The following is a 23366-nucleotide window of genomic DNA, read 5'->3' on the forward strand; positions in this document are numbered from 1 at the left end:
ATCGGATGAATTCCACTGAGCCAATGTCAGGTCGTTTGCCAGTACGGCAAGTTTTTTCGCTGCGTCGTCTCTCGAAAGAGGAATGGCAATGTACCTGACGCCGTCATGGGCAGATCGGGCAGCTGCGTCTGCTCGATCATTGCCGTGTATGCCACAGTGACTAGGCAACCACTGATATATGATATCGTGTCCTTCGTCAACTATGCGATGGTGTACTTCTCTGATCTCTGCGACGAGCTGTTCATGTGATCCATGGCGCAGTGCTGAGAGTACACTCTGTAGGGCTGCCTTGGAATCACAGAAGACTGACCATGCATGCGGTGGTTCCTCCTGAATGAAATGGAGAGCCGCACGCAAGGCTACCAGTTCAGCAGCTGTCGTTGATGATACATGCGACGTTTTTAGCTGTATTTCGATGGATCTTGTTGGTATCACCACAGCAGCAGCTGAACTTGCAGATGTGACTGAGCCATCGATGTAAACGTGTACGCGGCCGCTGTGCACCTCATGTATAAGTTGTAATGTGGCCTGCTTCAGGGCAAACGACGGCATGTTAGCCTTTTTAGTGATTCCTGGGATGGTGAGGCGTACTTCAGGTCTGTGCAGGCACCATAAAGGTGTGGATGGTCTTGCAGCAGGCATGTAGTTCATTGGCAATGAGGTGCGATTGGCAACAATCATACGACTGATAGCTGCGTGTGGCCTTTCTGCGGGTAGAGCGGCAAGGTGGTGAGAAGGTAGTCGGGCAACGTGGCGAATATGCGCTCTGAGAGCGTCGGTTACCAAGTACGTTGTTATTGGGTGATCTCGAGCTATGACAATCGTTGCCGCTGTAGGCGCACACCTCGGAAGACCGAGACACGTCCTTAGGGCTTGAGCTTGTAGTCCCTGGAGTACACGCAGGTTTGTTTTGCAGGTGTTCCCAATCACAGGGAGGCTGTATCTTGCGAAACCGAGGAACAAGGCGTTATACAGCTGCAGCATTGACCGCACCGAAGTGCCCCATGAACCCTTGAAAGATATACGGCTGCATTCTCTTATCGCCGCATCGTACAAGGCTCCTCTACGCTTATCAATGCCTCAGCGGCGTGTTCTTTTGATGTCGCGACCATCACATAGCGTGAAGCCCTGTACTGAGCTGCTGCTCCTGGTAAAGCCGTGTATCCGTGGCTACTCGCTTTTGGGAGCGCTTGAGTAGCGGCGCGCGAGCGCCTGTCTATTTCGTATTTTAGATTTTTAGCGCTCTTTTGTTTTCTCACGGAAAAGCCAACGAGGCAACACTGAGCACTAAACAAATGCTTAGTTCGGAGGTTATCTTAGGTCCCCTACAACTTTGTAATATATATGTTTGCCATTCAAGCAATAATTAAATAGTTCACTAATTAAAAGTGATTACTTAAGTAACACTTCATGATGAAAAAAACCCCGGCCGTAAGTACATACGACTACGGCTACTATGCAGTCGGTACGATTTCTCTAAAGCTCTTGGTTACATTTAACATCTTGGTCCAAGTTAACTGGGGCACCTTGTATATAGCCGTCTTCTCATATTCAAATCTCTTACAAATAATTTGTGTTTAGCGTAATAGCATCGGTATTATGGACTACGATTGAACGTTCGTATCACTTATTATATCGTTCGTTCCTTTGTCTAGAAAAGAAAGTATTCAATTCAGCTATGCTGACGGGTAACTTTCTTGTAAAATTTGGGATCCGCCCTTCACTTTTACTTTTTTTTTCTAACCAGAAATTTATTCAAACTATGGGATTGGACGTTCAGTAGCCACACAGTAGGTCATTAGGGACGCCGCAGGGAAGTACGGTTCCGAATTTATTTTTGAACATTTTCGGATTGCTTAAACGTGCGCCAAAAGCACGGTACGCAATGTTTCTTCGCATTCTGTCCCAACTAAGGTCTAAGTGCGCCTCGATGCCAAACAGTATGCCGTCGAGGCACTGTAGTCCGGCCCGAGAAAGAAACTGGTGAACTCGTGCGAATGACAGACTAGAGGGGAGAGGGGGAGAGGGGGAGGGGGGGTTGGACGCTCGCGGCGTGAATGTCTCGTGTAAAATACGAGTCGTGTTTGACCTGAAATTGAGGGACGAGAGATCGAAGTGGCGTGTGGATCGACAGAATCGTCCAAATTTAGAAGGAACACATAAACGCGGAAATAAAAAACAAAATGTATGATTGCGACTTCTTTTTCATATTATTTTTCATATAAGATAAGGAATGTCGATCTCGTACGATACTTCAGGTAGACGGTATTAAGCTTCACCTTTTGTTTTGCTATAATGCAGAAAAACAATCTTTACAGGAGCATTGTCAGTTCAGATGAGCCATAGCCCTAATAAGCTCTCTACATCGAGGCTATTTAGCGTTACATGCCTCCAGCGGCAGAAATATTGCAGGAAATATGTATGACATTATAACTTCAGGAGCAAATTTCTAAAGAAAATATGCTATATGCGTAATGCGCTATAGCAATTTAAGTTATTTGACCGTACTAAAGACGAACATGTAATATCTTGTGTTGTGTGACACATATGCGTTTGGTGTTTCGCGTTGCTCTGCGCGCCTTGGTACAACTTTTTTTCGTGGTCTAGCGTGTAAGACGTACTCATAAAACATGAACATAGAAGCGACCTGGCGGGAGCTAGCTAGCGTACAAAGAACAAACGCTCGTTCACCATATACATTCAATCGTGTGATGTCGGCGTATCGAGCGACACCATGGTAGCAGTTATCATGACAATGCGCTTTTAACTGAACAACGCTCTAAACTACGGGATCGTGTCTCAGTTCAAGTGCAAGGGAAGAAACAGCGCGCATGAATCAAACGAGAAGTTGTACAATGAGTCCACTTCGCATTTTTTTTTTTCTTGTAACGACATGGTTCAAGAAAAGCAAAATGTCAGCATATCTAGCGTGACTCCGTCTCCTTGACCTTGCGACCACATATCTTGGCTACGTGTTATGCAGTGACGAAAGAAAAAAAAAAGAACAATAATATAAAAATAAAGCGGCTCATAGGCAGGAAACAAAAAAAGTTTCCGACACCGGGAATCGAACCCGGGCCTCCTGGGTGAGAGCCAGGTATCCTAACCACTAGACCATGCCGGAGACGCTCCGATGCGCCGCTTGTATCATTTCAGTGGTTTTCTATGCATTCTATGCAATGCATTTAAAGTGAACTTAAGCTATTTTGGAAATACTTTGTCGCAAAATAAGTACTTCAACGCGTTCAGCAGAAGCGGAGTGATTGGCAATCAAACACGACCTCCGCTGTCCTCTCGTTCCTTCTTCAATGCTTTGCACTGCGAAGGCAACGGAGCAGTCGGGCGTGCCCACAACGCTCCGCCTTCTAAATGTAACCGTGGCGCGCAGTTCAAATTTCATTTCGGATGTTAACGTAGACGTCATGACTTCTGCCTTCAGTGCCTGCGACGCACCAAACATGAGCCAAACGCGGTTGTCCTCAGCGAGCCGCAGTGCGCTTTGCTAGTGGACTCGTGGCGGCACCCCGCGGCGGCCGCGGTAACTACGCCATGGAGGCGACCGCAGTTCGATGTCGGCTGTCGGCGAATAGCAGCCGCATAAGAGAGTGACGAAATAAAGCGTCTGATGACGAATTAAAGCGTCCAGAAGAGGGTGAGGGCAGGCCCTTCTGTTGAAAAGAGAGCGTTAGAGAGAAAGGCGACTTCGCTATCCGCTTGCGAGCTCCACGCACACGACAGCAAAACTTGGCTGAGACGTTCACAGTAGCGTATATGCTACCCGCGGAGTATGTTTTTCACCAAGCGCTAGGGTTGCTTCAGGGCCCCTTTAAGAGAAGTGCAATAAAATATATAAAAAATGGCATTGCCAGCGGTGACATTCGTGATCGCTTGTAGCAAACTGGAGGGAGGAACGGTTACTTGGACAAGGAAGTCGCCCTGTAGTAATATAAGCAACTCGTTCGATTCATGCCAGTATATAATGCATGCTGTATTTACCATAATAACGTTAGAAGCTTAGATAACGTATTAATACTTTTAGCACGTATCCTTCGTGTCTGTGACTGAAAATATATCTTTATTGAGCTCACGTTGATGGCCATCTTCCCTCGAAAGTACCGCACACCACAGTTACAGTAAACTACACTATACACTCTACCACAGTCCCTCCACCAAGTGTAGATGCACTACACTCTTATGTGCACCCACTCGTTTTAGAGGGAGCACATGCATAGCTATAAAGTTATTACGATTGCAAAGGTTATTCAACTCCTTAGAAAGAAAAGATACCTCCTATATAGCACCGCATTTCTTGCGGTGCTACACACACACACACACACACACACACACACACACACACACACACACACACACACACACACACACACACACACACACACACACACACACACACACACACACACACACACACACACGCACACGCACACACACATAGGCTGTCCAAGCTAACTTAGACCAGGATAATGAAAGAACCTATGCGTACTTCACAACAGAAATGGCGTGGATGTTGTTAGCTTTTACCTAAACTTACAGTACCTTTTTGCTCGTCTTTTTTTTTAGTAGTTAGCCGAGATATATTAATTCACTTTTTAAATATAGCTTGAAACGTTCAGGCGTCTGGTAGGAAAGTTGTGGAGCTCCAGAAATATTGCCCAACCAAGGCACTTGAGATAAAGTTAGCGTGGCCGTTTTCATTCCGGTAAAATGAAAGCCCGCGGAGTTTAAAAAATACCATGTGACAGGGCGCTCTGTGCGCCCGCATGCGCCACGATTACAGCGCTCTCAACCATGCTTTCTAAAAAAAAACATCGCTGGCTTCGCGCCTTTCGTGCTGCCCACGACAGAGCTTCGCGTTGTGTTTGGTTCCGAGACAAACGCCAGTGTATTCGGGTGGCAGTGGAAATACAACGCGGCTCCGGTTTCTGCGGCGATAATTTCACTCTCACGCTAGCAGAATGCGCGTGCGGAGGAAAAATGACAAGCTCATCGGTTAGAATTTGGGAGTAAGACCCCCGACAAGCAAACACGCAGTGTAACAAGCTTGATAACCTCGTGTGAGTTACGCTGGTTAATTGTCACAAAAGGTAGAATCGTAAACTGACACGGAAGGCTGCTTCTTAGCTTCCTGTCCATTCCTTGTCGGCAGCGAATTTGTAATTTTTTATTATTTACGTGCCCTTTCCACGTCGTACTAAAGTTTCACACAGATGGCTCTTTTCATGAATAACGGTTGTAGAGATTTATTCGCTGTGATGTCAGTTTAGATAAACGTTAACAACAGCCACGCGATTTCTGTTCTGAAGAACGCATAGCTATTTTCCAGTATCATGGTCCAAGTTAGCTGGGACACCCAGTGTATATAGACATGAATGGCTGCTGGAATGGATTCTCGCGCGTTAGTGTCTCGTCTAAAACACGAGCCGTGTTCGACCTGAAATTGAGGAACGAGGGATCGAAGTGGCGTGTGGATCTACAGAATCGTCCAAATTTAGAAGGAACATATAAACGCGGCAATAAAAAAAAAAACAAAATATATGACTGCGACATTTTTTTTCTTTTCTTTTTTTCATATAAGACAAGGAATGTCTCGTACGATACCTCAGGCAGACGGTATTAAGCTTCTCCTTTTATTTTGCCAGACTGCAGCAAAGCAATCTTTACAGGAGCACTGTCAGTTCAGACGAGTCATAGCCCTAATAAACTGCCTACCTTGAGGTTATTTACCGTTACATGTATCCATCGGTAGAAATATTGCAGGGAATGTATATGTAATTATAACTTCAGGTGCAAATTTGAAAAAAAAAGATATGGTATACGCGTAACGCACTATAGCACTCTAAGTTATTTGACCGTACCAAGTGGTGACAAACATGTAATGTTTTGTGTTGTGTAACACATATCCGTGTGGTGTTTCGCATTGTTTTGCGTGCCTTAGTACAACTTTCTTTCGTGGACTAGCGTGTAATACGTACTCATAAAACATGAACGATCAGGTGGGAGCTCGCTAGGGTGCAAAGAACAAACACTCGTTCTTCGTGTACCCTCCAATCGTGCCATGTCGGCGTAGCGAGCGACACCGTGGTAGCACTTATCAGGACAATCCGCTTTTAACTGAGCGACGCGCTAAACTACGGGATCATGTCTCAGTTCTAGTGTAAGGGAAGAAATAGCGCGAGTGAATCAAAAGAGAGATTGGACAATGAGCCCACTTTGGATTTTTTCTTGTAACGACACGATTCAAAAAAAGCAAAATGTCAGCATATCTAGGCCGACCCCGTTTCCTTTACCTTACGGCCACATATCTTGTCTAATGGTGATTGAGTAACAGAAAAAAAAATGAGGAACAATAATGTAAAAATAAAATGGCACATGGGCAGGAAAGAAAAAATGCTTCCGACACCGGGAATCGAACCCGGGCCTCCTGGGTGAGAGCCAGGTATCCTAACCACTAGACCATGCCGGAGACGCTCTGAAGCGCCGCTTATATCGTTTCCGTGGTTTTATAATGAGAGTCTCATGATTCATTTCACTATTTAAATGGTTCCTGAACCACTTTTTTTCGAAGTGGAGCAATGCATATGAAGTGAAAGTAAGCTATTCCGGAAATATATTGCCGCAAAAGAAAAAAAAAAAACTTCATCGCGTTCAGCAGACGCGGAGTTATTGGCAATCAAACACGGTCTCCTCTGTGCCCCATTACTTCTTCAATGCTTTGCACTGCGAAGGCTAGGCTTTCATGCCATACTTTACGCGCGGTGTTAAATTTTTGCTGGGCCGTACTGATACGTATAAATTATTAGATCAGGGTTGGGCAGGTGGGGGTGTTTTGAATGTGCACGATGTTTATAGTTTTGCGGGCCTGTTTTGCGGGTGTCTCGAAGAATCGTGGATCGGCATTTTCATTCCGAAAGCCGGGGATACCTTTTCAACCAAGGAGGGGCGGCTATGTCCCACTGGGCTTTCGACGGATATACGCACTCCCGGTGACGGAATTATTTCGTACAGCCTGCTGCTGGTGCGATTTAGCAGTTCTGCAAGTTAGTAAAGCTAGTAGTTAGTGCAAGTGAGCAGTTGGCCACGTTCCGGCATCATTCCAGCGTGGAGCGTACTGTTGGGCACCGGAAGACGAGAGAGCATCGCCTCAACCGGTCGCGCCCATACTGCGAGCAGCTCTCTCTTCCACTCAGTACCGTGTATTCTCACGCGAGGGCGCCGCGGTCGCGTCACCTGCCGGTAAAAACGAAAGCATTCTGCCGGCGTCGCCGCTGCCGCCGCGGCGGCGCTGCGTCGGCGGCAACTTTTTTGTTGGCGCTTCGTAATTGGATGCGAAAATAGAACTTACTTTGAAAGCCCGCCGGGGGTGTCAGCCAGGGAGAGCGGGGGCCCGCGAGAGGAACTGTTCCGTCCCGGACGAGGGGAGAAACAAACAGCGAGGCCGTGCGCGAAAAAACCATCACCCCGAGCGCGAGTGTGTGTGCGCGCGCGCGTGCGTGTTGTGTGTTTCGACATAATGCCCGTTTCCGTCCGCCGGGTATGACCACCACCAGTGCGGGACGCTGACTTCTGCAGTGAGCGCTTGTCGTCTGCTACCAGACTGACTAGGTAGGCAATGTGCCGGCTGCGTCGTTCCCTGTCGTGACCGTGGTCCTGCGCGACGAGGCACGAAAAATCTCAGCGCTTGACTTCTCCTCTAGTGTTTCTCGTTCTTCCTCAGCTTGGCTCGTCTCCTTTCGGAAACGGTTCGCGCACCTAACGCGCAACGCGTGGCTCCAGTGCTGTGAAAATCGCGCCGTCGGCAGGCTTGACTGTGTTTCGTCTGCTGTCGTCTGCGAGCAGGATTACGCCCTTGGCATCGTCTGCTGAACGATCGAAAATCAAGAGCGATACAGTACTCAGAATGGTGAGTGAAATCGACTCGTTATGAAGAGTTTGTGACCTTCACCTTCCAATATAGACCTCCGCTTTGCTTTCTGCATATTTGGTTTTCTTTTCTTGCGAACACACGTTTGCCAAAAATATTTGCCTTTCCATTTATTGGTTGGTTTATACCTCTTACGGTGCTGCCAGTTGCCAGCAATAGTTATCAAACCATCAACGACACGATTTGATGCGTGGTCGCTGCGTGCGCATTTTTAACACGGTAAATACGTCCATGAATGCAGTTATTCCCAGCGCTTTTAACCGATGTAGACGCTGTATAATTACGAAAGTTTCTTCAGGGCCGTACAGTAAGACACGTCTAGACGCTAATCTCAAGTAACGAGATTAGCGATCGAATCAGTGATAATTGCATTTATCGCCGCTACAGAGCCTGACGCGATCTGCTCGGGCTTCCAACTTTCGAAACGCATTTCTCGTAATTGAATTTCGCGTATTTTAATATAGCTTAGACGATAACGCGCAAGCGATTAACCCGTTGCACGATAGACAAGACAAATTGCACACATTCTGCTGAAAGAGGCCGATTTTCTTGCACTTCAAGCATCTTCAAGAGGTCTCGAATACGTTTTCCTTTGCCGACTTTTGATTCACCTTGCCGCCTATACACAGCGAAAGGGGCTGCTCGCCCTACAGCTTTCCAAAACTATACAAGCCTGTTCCTTTTTAAATTTCTTTTATTTAAATATTCTGCAGGCCCTTCACGGCCCGAGCAGGAGTGGTACAGAAATGTAATGATAAAAAAAAAATCATGATGAAAAGTGAATACACAGAATGCGGTTAATAAAAGAGTCGATGTTATTGCAACACACAATATCGTTAGTGAACTTATTCCACTGGGAAATGGCCGACGGAAGAAGGGAATGTTTGTGAACATTAACACGACTTGGGGGAGGATAGCTTGTTTTGAAATGATTTAGTCCGGTTGAGCGTTTTGGACGATCTTGCAGGTAATGAGATCGTGTTATCTGGAAATGACCATGGTATAACTGATAGATGAATTTAATCGTGATATTGCTCTTGTCTGCGAGAGAGATTTTAGGTTTACCCTTGCGAGCAGACCTGAGATACTGGACTGTCTTTTGTAATCCGAATATACAAACCTAACTGCTCATTTTTGTGTGCGTTTTATTTTATTTATAAGGCATTTTTGATGAGCAGTTGATGATTTTTTTCTTTTAATGTATATCGGAAATAGAAATTCTACTCTGTTTGCAGTTCTCTGTTTCTTTTTCTTACGCATACGCAGTAAGCTGATTCAGAGACCACGGAAAAGTATTAGTTGTATTTGTCCAATTTGGTAAAATTTTATTCTGCGACAGAAAATTTCCTTTCCACTCTCTCTCTCTTTCTGTTCCACTGCACTATGCATTCCTCGGGGTTACCGAAGAAAGGAATGTCACAGCCCTCAAGCAAAGGATTTTGGAGGTTCAAGAACACTCGGCGTAGTGGTTAAGTTCCACTCAGTATAAACAGGAATACATCGGTACAGTTAAAAAAAAAGACTTCATAATACACTTGGCTGGGTGCTCATTGATTCAGCCACAATCATGGTGCCTGAAGGTCTTCAAGAGACAAGTGTCTCGAATTCGTTTTAATACATGTCTTAGGTATTAGTCCGCAATCGTTTGTTTATTAATCACGCGCCTGACGTGTTGTAAAGATGCGTGTCCCGCTGAATGGCACAAAGAACATAGAATTCCGCGGTCAGAATCGCGTAGCCAAAATGACTAGACCGACTACACAACCATGGAATTTTCACGTAGGGTCAGGTTTCAATAGTTATTTCGTAATATATGTCGTGATGTCGTGCTCGCGATTTAATTTCATTCATTTCAAACAGCGTACGCAGATCTATAGAGCAACATAACATTTGCTTCATTTTTTTTATGGCCCGCTAAACGCGCCTCTGAAATTTTATCGGTAAAGTGAACGTCCCTTTTATAGGCGCATCTCCCGGGAGGCCTTATGATGCCCGTCAGCTGCTGTGACATGTATACACCTCTTCCTGCGTCTTCGGTTTTTGAGTTATAGTAATTTACTATAGTAAACTTGAAACGTCAGCCGCAACCCTGAAACATGCCAGTGAACTTGCAAAATCTCAACAGGGAACAAAGCATGTCTATAAGAAAGCTGCACTTCTACAAACAAAGGGCTGTAGTGCAACCAAGTCGAGCGTACGTCTGTATGTTCAAACTTCTCTTTTTTCGCTGTTAGCCGCTTCGAACTACTATCTTTGCGAGGTAACTTTTTATAAACTTGGTCGCATCTATTAATCTTCTCTTCCGAGAAAATTCATGCCACAAGAGCCAGTCAACACGTAACCGCGGTAGCAATAACGCGACACAACCGATTCCGACCATTTTCACCTCTACAATGACCAATTCCCTCCTGCGCGTGCTGTTTATTACGATGTTCTGAACAACAGCCTATAACGACCACGACGCCAGCAATGCTGAAAACCAAAGATTCAAGAGGAACGGAGAGCCTCGTACTCCACCTGTTGGGGCGCAAGAAGCTATAATGATAGCCAAACGACGCAAGTAGTCGTGGCGGCATTCTTGGCGGCTTGGAAATTTCTGTGCTCTCTCTCTCTCTCTCTCATCTCTCCCTTTTCATCCCTTTTCATCCCCTGTATACCCCTTCCCCCATTGCAGGGTAGCAAACCGGACGTGCATCTGGTTAACCTGCTTGCCTTTCCTCTCTCTCTCTCTCTCTTGAGCAGTGCCGCGCGCGTTCCACCTGAACTCGCCGTTATTGCGGCGAGAAGCGTTTACGTAACAGAAGACGGGACTTGAAGGTAACGAAGCGCCAAGAAACGAAAAACAAACAAAACGGTGTTACAGACAACGGCATGGACTGTTGGTAAATAGGAACTTTTTTTTACTGCAACGAAGAGAAATGGCAATCACGAACCGCTTCGCCCATCTACGATAGCGCACGAGCAGTGGAGGGAAATAAATCGTGTGAAAAGCAGCTGGGACCGAGAGAGAGGAGCAACAGCACAGGAAGCGCATCTTGGAATATCTCCTGGAACGTCGCCAAGAAGCGTAGCTGCCTGTGCGCTCTTTCTTATACGCATTAAACCGCCTGCCTTGAGCCGCGTGTACCATTTCCTCTTTTTTTCGGATGGCGTAATCACTGATAGGGGGTAGGTCGCATATACCGGCCGCATCTCTATGAATAATCACAGATCTCGAGGAATATATTGGCCATGTTTGTCGGCATCCCCTTTGAAACGGGGTGGACAAACGGTCACCTAGCCTGCTTGATTTACTCACGTTTTACTACATCTATTGCCATATATATAGGCTTCTGCCTGTCTGACCTCGGCCTTAACATTCGCATTTGAAGCCTCTATCACTATGTTGTAGCATTACGTACGCTTGCAATGACCCTGGTTCGATCTATCTCTTCTTCCCTAGTTTTTCTTTTCCACCAATACTCTAATCGTCGCTAACTTATCTCGACCGATTAGCAGCTAACCTTTCGATCGTCTTTCAATCCCAATGCTTCTGGAAGGTGGACACTCCCCACGGGTCTCGCTGTGAGCGAATATCTTGGCATTTTATTTCGATGTGAGAGCTCGTTTCCAGGCTTTTGTTGTTGTTGTTGTTGTTGCTGCTGCTGGTGCGGCTGCACACACATGCCTCAACCTATTGCGCATATTTGCTCCGGTATGTTTTTCTTTTCTTTTTTTGTTGTCCCCAGCCATCCCGCTCGGGCCTCAAATAACAAGGCGCTGCCCTTTGCGTTGTCGTACATATAGGGACAACCACTTCCACACCAAATAGTACATGTGGAGAATAGCCCAGCGCCCTTCATACACTTACTGGGAATAGCCCCGAAATGTTCTCTTCGTCGACCTTAGCTAATTCGCTCTGACACCCCAACCCCATTTTTCTGTATACACCTAAAGAGAGCTGGACCGCTCCATCCGCAATAGCTACGCCATAAGCTTTGGCCACTGCTGGCGGCCCGCATCAAACACATCGATAGGTCCGGGCAAACGCACTCACTACTAGGACCTAGGACTCGGCTTTCTGACTTGCAGGTAGACTTGTAAATTAACTTGGGTAAAATTACACGTAAAACGTACGTTCCGGATGCAACGCCGCGGGGGTTCGTGTGGGTATGTGCAGAGGTGGTTTAGACACATCATATTACCGTCAGCTCTTGTGAAAGTTGATCTCACTTCGGCCTATAGGGCCGTCGTGTCGTCACAGGTGGTTAAAAGTGTACGTGAAGTGCGCTTAGAATTGTACGAGTTGCCATAACACAAATCCGGGGTACGACGTTTAACACGTCAACTATGCCACGCCTTCAGCTTGTGCTTAGACAAAGAAACGTTTTTTGTTTTGTTTACAGCGACAAACTTGAGACGGTTTCTTTCACCACGTACGTCTTCGGCATCCAACCATGTGGTCTAAAAAAATATTATGCAGAACCAACGCACATGTTGGAGTCTCTGTGAAGCGGTTGAGTAAATGCTATATATTTGCCATACAATTAACAGCCACGCTAACAATCGTGTTTACTTTCAGCGTACCCAACGTGTAATCTCGTGCAATGATTATGCTTATGCACCGTGAAGGACGCGAAGGACACAAGTTTCCTCGTGTCACAATGACACAGCGGCCTTTTCGTAACACAGCAGCCGGTAATAAGTTAATAACTGCCTTGAACAGCAATTATATTCCTCGGGTCTGAGGGAGACGTACTTTTGTTGCGAGGCACTACAGATTCGTCGAGGAGAGAAGTCGAGGAGATATAGGATGATGACTTGCGCATTACTTTTCCAGTGAGTTCTCATAACTACAGTGTAATTAAATTTCTATATATTATGCACTCACTCGGTAGGGATGGGGGGGGGGGCTTTTTTTCACACACACACAAAAAAAAACAATTGAATTACTTGTTCAACACATATGCACAACGTAATTATTGGCAGCGTGTATTACAAGAAAACGAAACATAAAATCTATTTGTGCGTCACAGAACGTGGCAGCAGAAGGATGCACGCGGACCATCCCCGTGAAGTATGGTGCTATAATGTTCTCATCAAAATGGGACGTTTGCAGTAAACCTCAGCATGCAGTAGTAAAATGGAGCTACATTGAGTATGCAGAGGGTTATAGTTACCCGAAGCTCACCTATGTCATCACTTGACAGAATTGGCAGAAGATAAAAGATGAGAGCGTATATCAGCCTATATTATGTCCACTACAGGACGAAGGCCTCTCCCTGCGATCTCCGATTACCCTTCTCCTGCGCCAGCCGATTCCAACTAGCACCCGCGAATTTCCTAATTTCATCGCACCACCTAGTCTTCTGCCGTCCTCTACTGCGCTTCCCTTCTCTTGGTACCCATTCTGTAACGTTAATGGTCGAACGGTCATCTAACCTGCGCATTACATTACCTGCCCAGCGTCATTTTTTCTTTTATTGTCAATTAGAATATCGGCTATACCCTAGCATTCTTCGTTCCTTCGTTCCTTCGCTCTTTGTGCTGTCCTTAACTTGTTCTCGAGCTTCTTTGTGAGTATCCAAGTCTCTGCCCCATATGTCGGCACCGGTAAAATGCACCGATTATAGACTTTCCTTTTCAATGATAATGGTAAGCTTCCAGTCAGGAGCTGACAATATCTGCCGCATGCGATCCAACAGATTTTTATTTTTCTATGAATTTCCTTCTCATGATCAAAGCTCCCTGTGATTAATTGACCTAGGTAAACGTACTCCTTCACAGAGTCTAGAGGCTGACTGGGGATCCTGAACTCTTGTTCCCTTGCTCGGTTGTTCATCATTATCTTTGCCTTCTGAACATTAATCTTCAACCCCAGTCTTACACTCTCCCTCTTAAGGTCCTCAATCATTTGTTGCAATTCGTCTGCACTGTTGCTGAATAGAGCAATGCCATCGGCAAACCGAAGGTTGCTGAGGTATACTTCGCCGTCGATCTTTACTCCTAAAAGGCCTTCCCCAGTTTAATAGCTTGAATAGTTCTTCCAAGCACGCAGTGAATAGCATTGGAGAAATTGTGCCTCCCAGTCTGACCCCTTTTTTAATAGGTATCTTCCTAATTTTCTTGTGTACAATTAAGATAGCTGTGGAATCTCTGTAGATATTTTCCAAGATATTTACGTGAGCCGTCTGTCCTCCTTTACTACGTAATGTCTCTATGACTGCAGGTATCACTACTGAATCAAATGTCTTTTCGTAATCTATGAAATTCATGTGTAGATGCTGATTGTACTCTGCGGATTTCCCGATTACCTGATTGATGACGTGAATGCGATCCATTGTAGAGTGTCCCTTCCTGAAACTTGTCTGTTCCCTTGGCTAACTAAAAAGCCCAGTGTTGTCTTTTGCTCTCTATTGGAGATCATCTGGGCGAATATTTTTTTTAATACTCGGAGTAAGCTAATGGGCCTAAATTTTTCAGCTCTTTAACGTCTCCCTTTTCTTGGATTAGTGTAATGTTTGCATTCTTCCATTAAATTTAGTTAAAGGTATAGTGAGTAGAACTTTGCCTTGCGACAGTTGGCTGCACGTACTGAGAGAATGATTAGGGACCGAATTAAACGAGGACAAAACACACGCATCGACAGGACTGGCTTGGCCAATCCCCCAGTGTGGGCACACGCCATTGCTGCACAAGGATCTTAACATATACAGCTACATCTTATTAGTGCTCTCAAGAGTTTGTGCCCCTAAAATGGCTAACGAACAACTAGGTCAATTTATACCGGTAATTTTTTTTTAATTTCCTTTATCAAGTTGTGTCACTGGTTTTTTTGTAGTGCAATATGATCCCTTGTTTGCCCACAAACGGTTCACTATATGTCTTCGTTTGCGCAAGTCGTTTGCAGCGCTACTGTGCAAGCTGCGGGGATCCTTAGCCAATGGGAAGGCCGAATGCTGCTCGAGATGTGTTCATCCGCGCCACGTCGTCTGCTCACCATCGCAGTAATTCGCGGTACACGACGCGCGCATGCGCAAAGGGTCTTGACATGTCACGTGTCGTTGTATAACGTATCAGGACATCGAGAAAAAAAAATGAAACTCGAAACCTGCCAATAACCAGGCATTTACGCTCGGAACTACATTCTCCTGCGCAAGGATATTACTTGTGTACACCTCATACTTCCGGCAGTGCTGCAAACGACTTGTGAGATGGACTGCAGTTCCGCGTAGACGCCGCCAAAAATTCGTGGCGTCATGGTTAACTAGTGAGTGATGAGGTGACGAGGGCGGCAACCTTTCTTTTCTTTTCGCCTCTTTACTGGCGTTATACCAAACCTACTGTCACGGTATACAACAGCGGTCGTTTGTATATATCACCGAGTCTTACACATGCACGGGACCCACGGATTTCATTTTATTGTAGATGGATAACTTACTAATAACGCTCAAACTAATCTTCCTATTTATCGTCCATTTAGAACAGCGTTCCTGAAACTATTCCAGTTCTTGAGTCACGACCTTTATCACCTTTCTGAAGATTTACCTGCTTCGATGACATCCAGATACGTTTACAATTTACTTTATTTCAGATAATTTACGCTGAGCAGAGAGTTACTTCCAACTTTAATATTTTGCATTTTTCTTTATACTTACAGAAAAAGAAAAAAAATGCTTTTTCATGATTTGTGAAGAGGATTGATTCAATCACGCATCTGAATGAGAACGATCTAGTTTAGCCCCTGTGGCCCGCCTTTTAAATGCCGTAGCATCTCTTTGCCTACCTCCTAGGCAAAACTTGCTCCTCTCGCACCGACAGGCAAAGGGGCAGGAAGAGAGACGAGGGGATGGTTCAAAGCTTGACACCGACGGAATTCGCAAGAGGCACTGACGCCATTGGTGATAGCTATGGTTGATCCTCCGCGACCTTCACCCCCCCCCCCCATTCCCCACCCCAAGGAAACAAAAATGTTCACGACCCATTCGAGGGCCACGAGGCCGCAGTTTGAGTAACACTTATTTAGAAGCTGATCGACGCTGCAAAAAAAAAAGAAAAAGAAAAATGCAGGTGGCAGCAACCGGCTCTCGTTCCAAGCGCCGAGGGCCTTATAGAAGGAGGAGGGAGAGACCCACTCGCACGCGTGTGTGTTTTTCTTCCGGTGTTGGCTTTGGCCCGAGGCTTTCACCTGGCAGGCCTTCGCATCTTGCGTCGTGCCGCTCATTGTTTTGACGCGAAGTGCGCATTGACGAACTGGGACGGCGAAGCTTGGCCGCAAGGCAAATACGGGACGCGCGCGCGTCTTGGCTGTCCTTTGCCGTATACACCACGCCGAGCTCCGACGAGTCGCCGTTTTATACTGCACGTGCAGGCAGTAGGCACGTGGTATAATCGTAACGCAAGGTAATATCGTGATATCAGAAACGTTCTTCGTTCAGGAGGCACGAGTGGTGATGTCGGCCGGTAGATAAAAAAAAAAGAAACTACAAAAAAAATGAACGTGTCGCAGTACTTTCGTGGTTCGCGCACGAGGTCCCGGTCCCGGATTAATTATCTGCGGTTTTACGTGCCAAAAGCTAAGATATGATTATGAGGCACGCTGTACTTGGAGGGTACTCCAGGTTCATTTTGAGAACCGTGGTTTTCTTTAAACTGTGCACCCAATGCATGGTATACACTGTCGTTTTTGTTTTTTTTTTCTTCCGGCCGGGTCGGAATTCCGCCGCGGCCGGAATTCCGACCCGTCATCCTCGGGCTTAGAAGCGCAATGCCAAAGCCACTATACGTCACCACGGCGGGTGGTCCCAGGATGCTCTCATCCTCCTGTTAAAGGGCTGTCACCTAATTTCTCCAAAGTACTCTGATATTCGTATTACTGGCATTCACGCAATGGGTTCAGCAATGGTTCTTCTCGGCAGCGTGCGTTTCAATTGGCACTGCCCGCCGCTCCAATCCGCGTGGCGTCATCGCTTTACAGCTACGTACATTTGGCTCACCACCGACCCTCCCCCCCCCCCCCCCCTCCCTTAGTCATTTTCATGTCCACCCGTGAAAGTCGTACGAATCCCAAAGCTGTTTGTAAAAGACGTGCTTTGCACAAACTGAGCATTTAGAAGCGGTTGATGCGCACCGAAATGATTTTCTTCTCTTTCGAGGTGAGGAGCAGAGTCCTCGATGGTCGACGTCGTTGCGACTTAATTGCGTGCAGCGTCACTCAATCAACGCTCACTCGTCGAAGCAAGGAAGTCAAATGAACGCAACTTGCCGCGCGGCGCACTCCGGCGATTTTCAACGGAAACGCGGGGAGACAACAGAGCCGTTTGAGGGAAGTCAAGGCGAAATATTCGTTGCAGGGAAACGAGAGCCTGACGTCATGCCGGACTCGGGAATTCCGAGTCGGAAGTTTCCGTATCGCTGTCTCTGTTTGCGTCAACCGAGAAAGGAAGCGATCCGATAAGGAATTAAGTGAGACTTTCACATACCCTTAGCCTTCGGGTTTTCTAAATATGCATTCACATTCAAGGACCCCGGCTGCGTGCTTGCTGAATGAACATTCCCACGCTATATAGTTAATGACAAGTCAACAACAACAATAACAACAAAAAAACGCTCGGTCCCCTAAATATATCTTGCCATGTTGCACCACATACGTCCGTGTCCTGTTCCTTGTGTTCGTCAGTGTAATACTAAGCGCAATACAATCATGAACGTCCACCAACTGTCTCCGTTCTTTGCTTTACTATATCTAGCTACGTTTGAGGATTCGGTACTTCGCGTATGTCACGATGTGACATACCCATTCTGGAGGATTGGCCCAAGAGCCGTCGTAGGTATACACACTGGGGGGCGCGTAACGAATCGATAGATAAATGAAACTCAAGTAAATCGAAGAATCCATTGCATGTACTGCACCATTCCATTAGGTGTGCTTTAGAGATACCGGCCAGCCGACATGCTTTGTTCAGGTTTTTATGTAGGATTTTTTTTATTGTGACGCAGAACAGGGGGGGGAGCTAGCTGTGCTTACTCGCACTGCTCCGTCGGTCAGCCGTACAAAGGTTCAAGGGCACCAAGGTCAGAGGGCGCAACGGCCAGCCGCGTAAGCCCATTCGCTGGTGTGTTCCATATCATTTGGTGCACACATGACTTTTGTATAACGTATCCACAGATATATCCGCCGAGTTTCTGATCGACCCGGCAGACAGCAGCCGCGGAAACCTTGGGAAATCGGCGCAGAAATCTTCGCTTTGAAAAAGCTTAAAGCACGAATGGGCGGTTTAAAACCTTTAGGTGGTTTTATGTATAACGCTTCTTCGTTACCTCTCACGCATGGCGTTTTATCTGCGCAAAATCCGACCAGAAATTTTCTTGGTGTTTTGATGTTTTAAGTATTCGTCTGGAAAGCTTCCATTTCCTTTGCCATATCCTAGTAAGCTTTCTCGTGTTCCGCCGATTCGTTTTGCTACGTCAAATAAATACTTGTTACCTAAGCCCAGAACAAATTACGGCAGGCTCAGTGCTAATTTTTCTCATCTTTTTTAATATGGAATGCATCGCCTGCAGGTGTAAAAAAGGGTCCCGTTGAGTCACCTAAAAGGAATTATCGTTTATATTTAATAAATAGATAGTTAATTATTCATAATTATATTTCTTTGAAATGTTTTGTTTATTGTATATTTATATTTGGAGACAGTATAGTGTATTTTTCTTAATTGCGTCTGTTTTAAATGTTGCACTGTATTAACTGAAATTTATTCTATATTGTACGATGATAAGTTCTTCCGAATAACCTGACGCTGTTCACTGTATAGTTTCTTTTCTCTTTATGTGTGTATTAACAGTAGGTCTGGCATTCAGTCTTGACAATGAGACATCCTTGTGTATCTATGCCTTCTTTGAAGTTTATGTACTTCCGATCTACGAAAATAAAATTGAAGTTGAAATTGAATCGGGAATAAGGAGGGATCTCACTAGAGCTTTTACAAAAAAGTGACTCCTCGCATGAAAACATTGTCAAAAATTGGAGCAACCCACGCATGGCTAACGGGCTTAGTAATGTACGGCTAAAGGCGCAGTACTCACGTGTGGAGCAGAAACCTGGAGGCTCACGAAAAGGGTTCTACTTAAATTGACGACGACGCAACGAGCTATGGAAAGAATGATGATGGGTGTAAGGTTAAGGGATAAAAAAAAAAGAGCAGATTGGGTGAGGGAACAAACGCGAGTTAATGACATCTTAGTTGAAATCAAGAAAAAGAAATGGGCATGGGCAGGACATGTAATGCGGAGGGAAGATAACCGATGGTCATTAAGGGTTACGGACTGGATTCCAAGGGAAGGGAAGCGTAGCAGGGGACGGCAGAAAGTTAGGTGGGCGGATGATATTAAGAAATTTGCAGGGACAACATGGCCACAATTAGTACATGACCGGGGTAGTTGGAGAAGTATGGGAGAGGCCTTTGACCTGCAGTGGACGTAACCAGGATGATGATGATGATGATGATTATATGGGCTCGAAAAACACTCGCGTACTTGGATTTAGGTGCACGTTAACGAACCCCAGGTAGTCCAAATTTCCAGAGTCCACCTCTGCGGCGTGCCTCATAATCAGATCGTAGTTTCGGCACGTAAAAACCCATAATTGAAGTAATTTTTTTAATGCGCTGGTCTTGATTTCGTGCGTATACCTTACCACAACCAGCCGCGGTAGCTGAGTAACTATGATGCTGCACTTACGAGCACACAGTCGCCGGTTCGGATCCCTGCCACGGTGGCCGGATTCCTATGGACACGGAATATCGTCTATATTGTACTATATACTGTCTATACTATACTATGTACCGTCTATACTAAACTATATACTGTCTATACTGTACTATGTACAGTCTCTACTATACTATATACCGTCTATATTATACCATATACCGTCTATACTATACTATATACCGTCGATACTATACTATATGCCGTCTATACTATACTATATAGACGCCTATACCGTGCTTCGCGTGCATGTTGAGGAATCCCAGGTGGCCAAACTCATTCCAGAGTCACCCGCTACGGCGTGTGTCATAATCAGATCGCGGTGCTGGCCCGTCAAACCCGAGAATTCAATTTAAGTCTTAATGCCTATCCCACAATAGCTAATACATGAAAGCAGCAACAATTCACCGGACGTACTGGATTCAAAGTAACGTAAAGGTAGTAATGCAAGTAAAGTAGCAGCTCAGTCAAAAAGCACAGCGCTCAAGTCATGACCCACTTATTCAATAAAATCGAAATCCCTACGCTGGAACGTAATTATAAGAGGCGGGCAGTAGGGGCCGACGACGAGTTCGGCGTATCTCGTTTCTACTTCCTAAATGATCTCCCGCAATACGCTAATGAAGGTTAGTTGATATCGCTAAGGTTGACCCTAATGTACTGCTTGATGCTATTATTGCCATGGCCGCCTTTAGCTGTGCTTCATTATGGCTTTCTGTAAACGTTTCCTTTCTCGTTTCGTTTCGCTTGATCAGCGCATGCAGCGCCAAAAAAAAGAAAAAGAAATCTGAATTCGTCGGCTTATTCCTTCATTTGAAATTGCGAACGAATTGCTTAGATGTTTCAATAAACAAATACCTATCTCTGTGCGGGTAACCTCGCGCTCATTTACTGCCTGCTCTTTTTTTATTACTTTCGCGTCATATTTATGTGCGCAGCATGTGAAAAAAAAATTATTCGGCGAGACAGCAGGAAGTGGGTCGACAGGACACGAATTTATCAGAAAATGTTTATTTTGTACTCAAGTGGGCCGGGAACTGCCTTCGTGATCGAATATAAGGATGGGCTAATATATATATACATATATACACACTGCGCTGCGTATTTCATCTGCGTACGTAAATTTACTCAGCTTCATTATTCAGGTTTTGCAACTCTATACTATGACCCACTCACGCCGTCTCATCAAGACTTATTTCATTTTCTTTTGCACTACCCATCAATTTTTGAGTAGATTGCCTAACTTCATCGCCTTGGACATTTATTCTGCTACCGATAAGATCAGAGACCCGAACTGTCCTTTCCCCCCCTCACCCCCCCCCTTTTTTTTTCGTCTGCCCAGCTTCTTCTATAGGGTAGTTCTTCTCCTTCCTCGCATTCCCTGAAGATTGGAATGTAGGCGAAAATGCCCTGGTTGATCACATTCTTTTTTTTTTTCAATAAGGAGCTTTCCCTCTCTCCACACTGTACGCCTTCCCGTTGACTTACCCGCTGTGGTTGCTCAGTGGCTATGGTGTTGGACTGCTGAGCACGAGGTCGCGGGATCGAATCCCGGCCACGGCGGCCGCATTTAGATGGGAGCGAAATGCGAAAACACTCGTGTACTTAGATTTAGGTGCACGTTAAAGAACCCCAGGCGGTCGAAATTTCCGGAGTCCTCCACTACGGCGTGCCTCATAATCAGAAAGTGGTTTTGGCACGTAAAACCCCGTAATTACAATTCCCGTTGACGCGTAACAACGCGTCCAACTCACAACCCTTGGTGGAACTCTGCGGAAAATCCGTCCGCGTAATTTTACCCGTAGTGGTTGCTTAGTGGGTACGGTGTTGGGCTGCAAAGCACTGGCTCGCGGGATCGAATTCCGGCCACGGTGGCCGCATTTCGATGGGGGCGACAACACCCGTGTACTATGATTTAGGCGCACATTAAAGAACACCAGATGGTCCAAATTTCACCATGGCGTGTCTCATATCAAATCGTAGTTTTGGAGCGTAAAACACCATAATTTCATGTATTTATATATTTTTTTCGTGTAATTTTACGCTCGCATAGTTTTACAACGAGCGTAGCTGCTGAAGTCTCAATACAGACCTCTGAATTGTTCTTGCGTGTGTAACGCAGGGTTTGAGGCGAAGCAACGGCAATTTGCTGCGTACGATTCTGTAACCGCTGACGTGTACCGGTATATGCGCAGGCGGGTTCATTTTTCGTTTTATTTATTTATTTATTTTATTTATTTATTTTACCCTCAGGGCAAAGCATTACAGAGGGGAGTGGGTAATACATAACACTGAAATTCAAGCAACAGCAGAGAACAATTACCAAGACATAGATAAGTTAGGATAAGTGATCAACACAATATATCATTCAATAGAAGCGGTAACAGCAGTCCGAAGCAATACAGGGTCAGGAATTGTGGCAATTGAGGAAGGAAGGTGCTTCCAGTCATATGACGTGCGGGGAATAAAAGAATCCAAGAATGCTTTAGTTTTGCATGTAGAAATTCCTACCTTATGTATGTGATCTGTGCGGCGTGAAACATATGAAGGGCGAAGAAGTAACTCGTAGCCAATGGACTCATGATGAAATATTTTGTGAAAAAGGCACAGGCGTGCAATTTTGCGTCGTGATGCAAGTGTTAGCGAGTCTCGGATGTTGTCAGTGCGAGATATGCGCATATCTAATAAATGAGCAGACGACGAAGCTCCGACGTTAAATTGCGAGCGACACATTTTCACAAAAGACAGGAGTGGGGTGAGGGGCGTATGGGGGGGGGGGGGAGACGCGAACAGAGAAAGACTGGCAGAATAATGGTTCTGCGACGCTTTGTATATCGAACTTGTCAGTCAGCGCACCCAGCAGGTAGTCCTGAGACACATGGTGCGATTTTGGGTGCGAACGGTCGTACGACCATTCGCACCGGCAGCCGCACTCAACAGGTTCTCAACCAAATCCTCCGCACGCGGCGCCGAATCGCACGCCGCGCATGCGACCAACTTGCTGAATATTCTCGTGCGACCGCCGCATCGGTCGGGCGACCGCAGCCAATGACAGCGCAGGTAGCGCGAACGTCACGGCCACGTCATAGACCCGACGGGGCGGAGCCGGCGAGCGAGCGCCTCGCCGCTCCGATCATGTCTGCTTTTTTTCTCCCTGGTCGAAACGAGGGCCTCTTTCGCCGCTGACGGCGGCACATAAGTAAGCAGCAATTTGTTTCTGACACGAAGTAACTTATCGAATTAAGTGGCCTCGAAAGAGTGCATGTTATAAAACGTTGTGCGATATAGTAAATCGTTGGCGTGATTTCTAATCGGACGCGGTCAGCGCAGACGCGCCAGCAATCGTCGGCTCGCCTGACTGGCGTGTTTACTCATCGCTACTAACGGCACCGACAAAACTAACCGTATTTTCACTTAAGAGAAACATAAATGTTCAGGCATTGATTGTGCTGATCAATTTAGGCGCTTTATTACGAGCTGCGGACGCATCGGCATGGGCCCTCGGCCTCGGATAGACGGCCGGCTAGCTAGGCCTACACGGTCTCCGAGCGATCGCAAGCTCGCCTGGCAGCTCGTTCGCTTCCGTCGGCGCCAATGAAATCAAATGTGCTGCAATTTAAGCGTGAGATAACTTTGTACATGTTGTGGCGCTTCGTTATACGAGCTGCAAGCGATCGTGTCACAA

At 46.0% G+C, this 23366-nt stretch overlaps 1 protein-coding gene and 2 non-coding genes across 4 annotated transcripts in view; 1 reads left to right on the forward strand and 2 right to left on the reverse strand.

Moving 5' to 3' along the window:
* Nucleotides 1-3052: 3052 nt before the first annotated feature.
* Nucleotides 3053-3124, reverse strand: TRNAE-CUC (transfer RNA glutamic acid (anticodon CUC)). The gene has a single exon. It is a non-coding gene; the product is annotated as a tRNA-Glu (tRNA).
* Nucleotides 3125-6409: 3285 nt separating this feature from the next.
* On the reverse strand, nucleotides 6410-6481 carry TRNAE-CUC (transfer RNA glutamic acid (anticodon CUC)). Its single transcript has one exon. It is a non-coding gene; the product is annotated as a tRNA-Glu (tRNA).
* Nucleotides 6482-7358: 877 nt separating this feature from the next.
* LOC135899832 (calmodulin-B-like) overlaps nucleotides 7359-23366 on the forward strand; it is a 146280-nt gene continuing 130272 nt past the window's right edge. The window contains exon 1 of one of the 2 annotated variants that reach the window (XM_065429194.1): nucleotides 7359-7918. Coding sequence is in view for 1 of the 2 variants with exons in the window: in XM_065429193.1 (XP_065285265.1) it covers nucleotides 7916-7918 (3 nt within the window). In the remaining variant the exon portion in view is untranslated. The remainder of the gene's footprint in view (nucleotides 7919-23366) is intronic. The other variant, XM_065429193.1, reaches the window with a different exon arrangement.

This window comes from Dermacentor albipictus, chromosome 2 (genome assembly GCF_038994185.2).
Source record: "Dermacentor albipictus isolate Rhodes 1998 colony chromosome 2, USDA_Dalb.pri_finalv2, whole genome shotgun sequence".
NCBI classification, from domain to species: Eukaryota; Metazoa; Arthropoda; class Arachnida; order Ixodida; family Ixodidae; genus Dermacentor; species Dermacentor albipictus.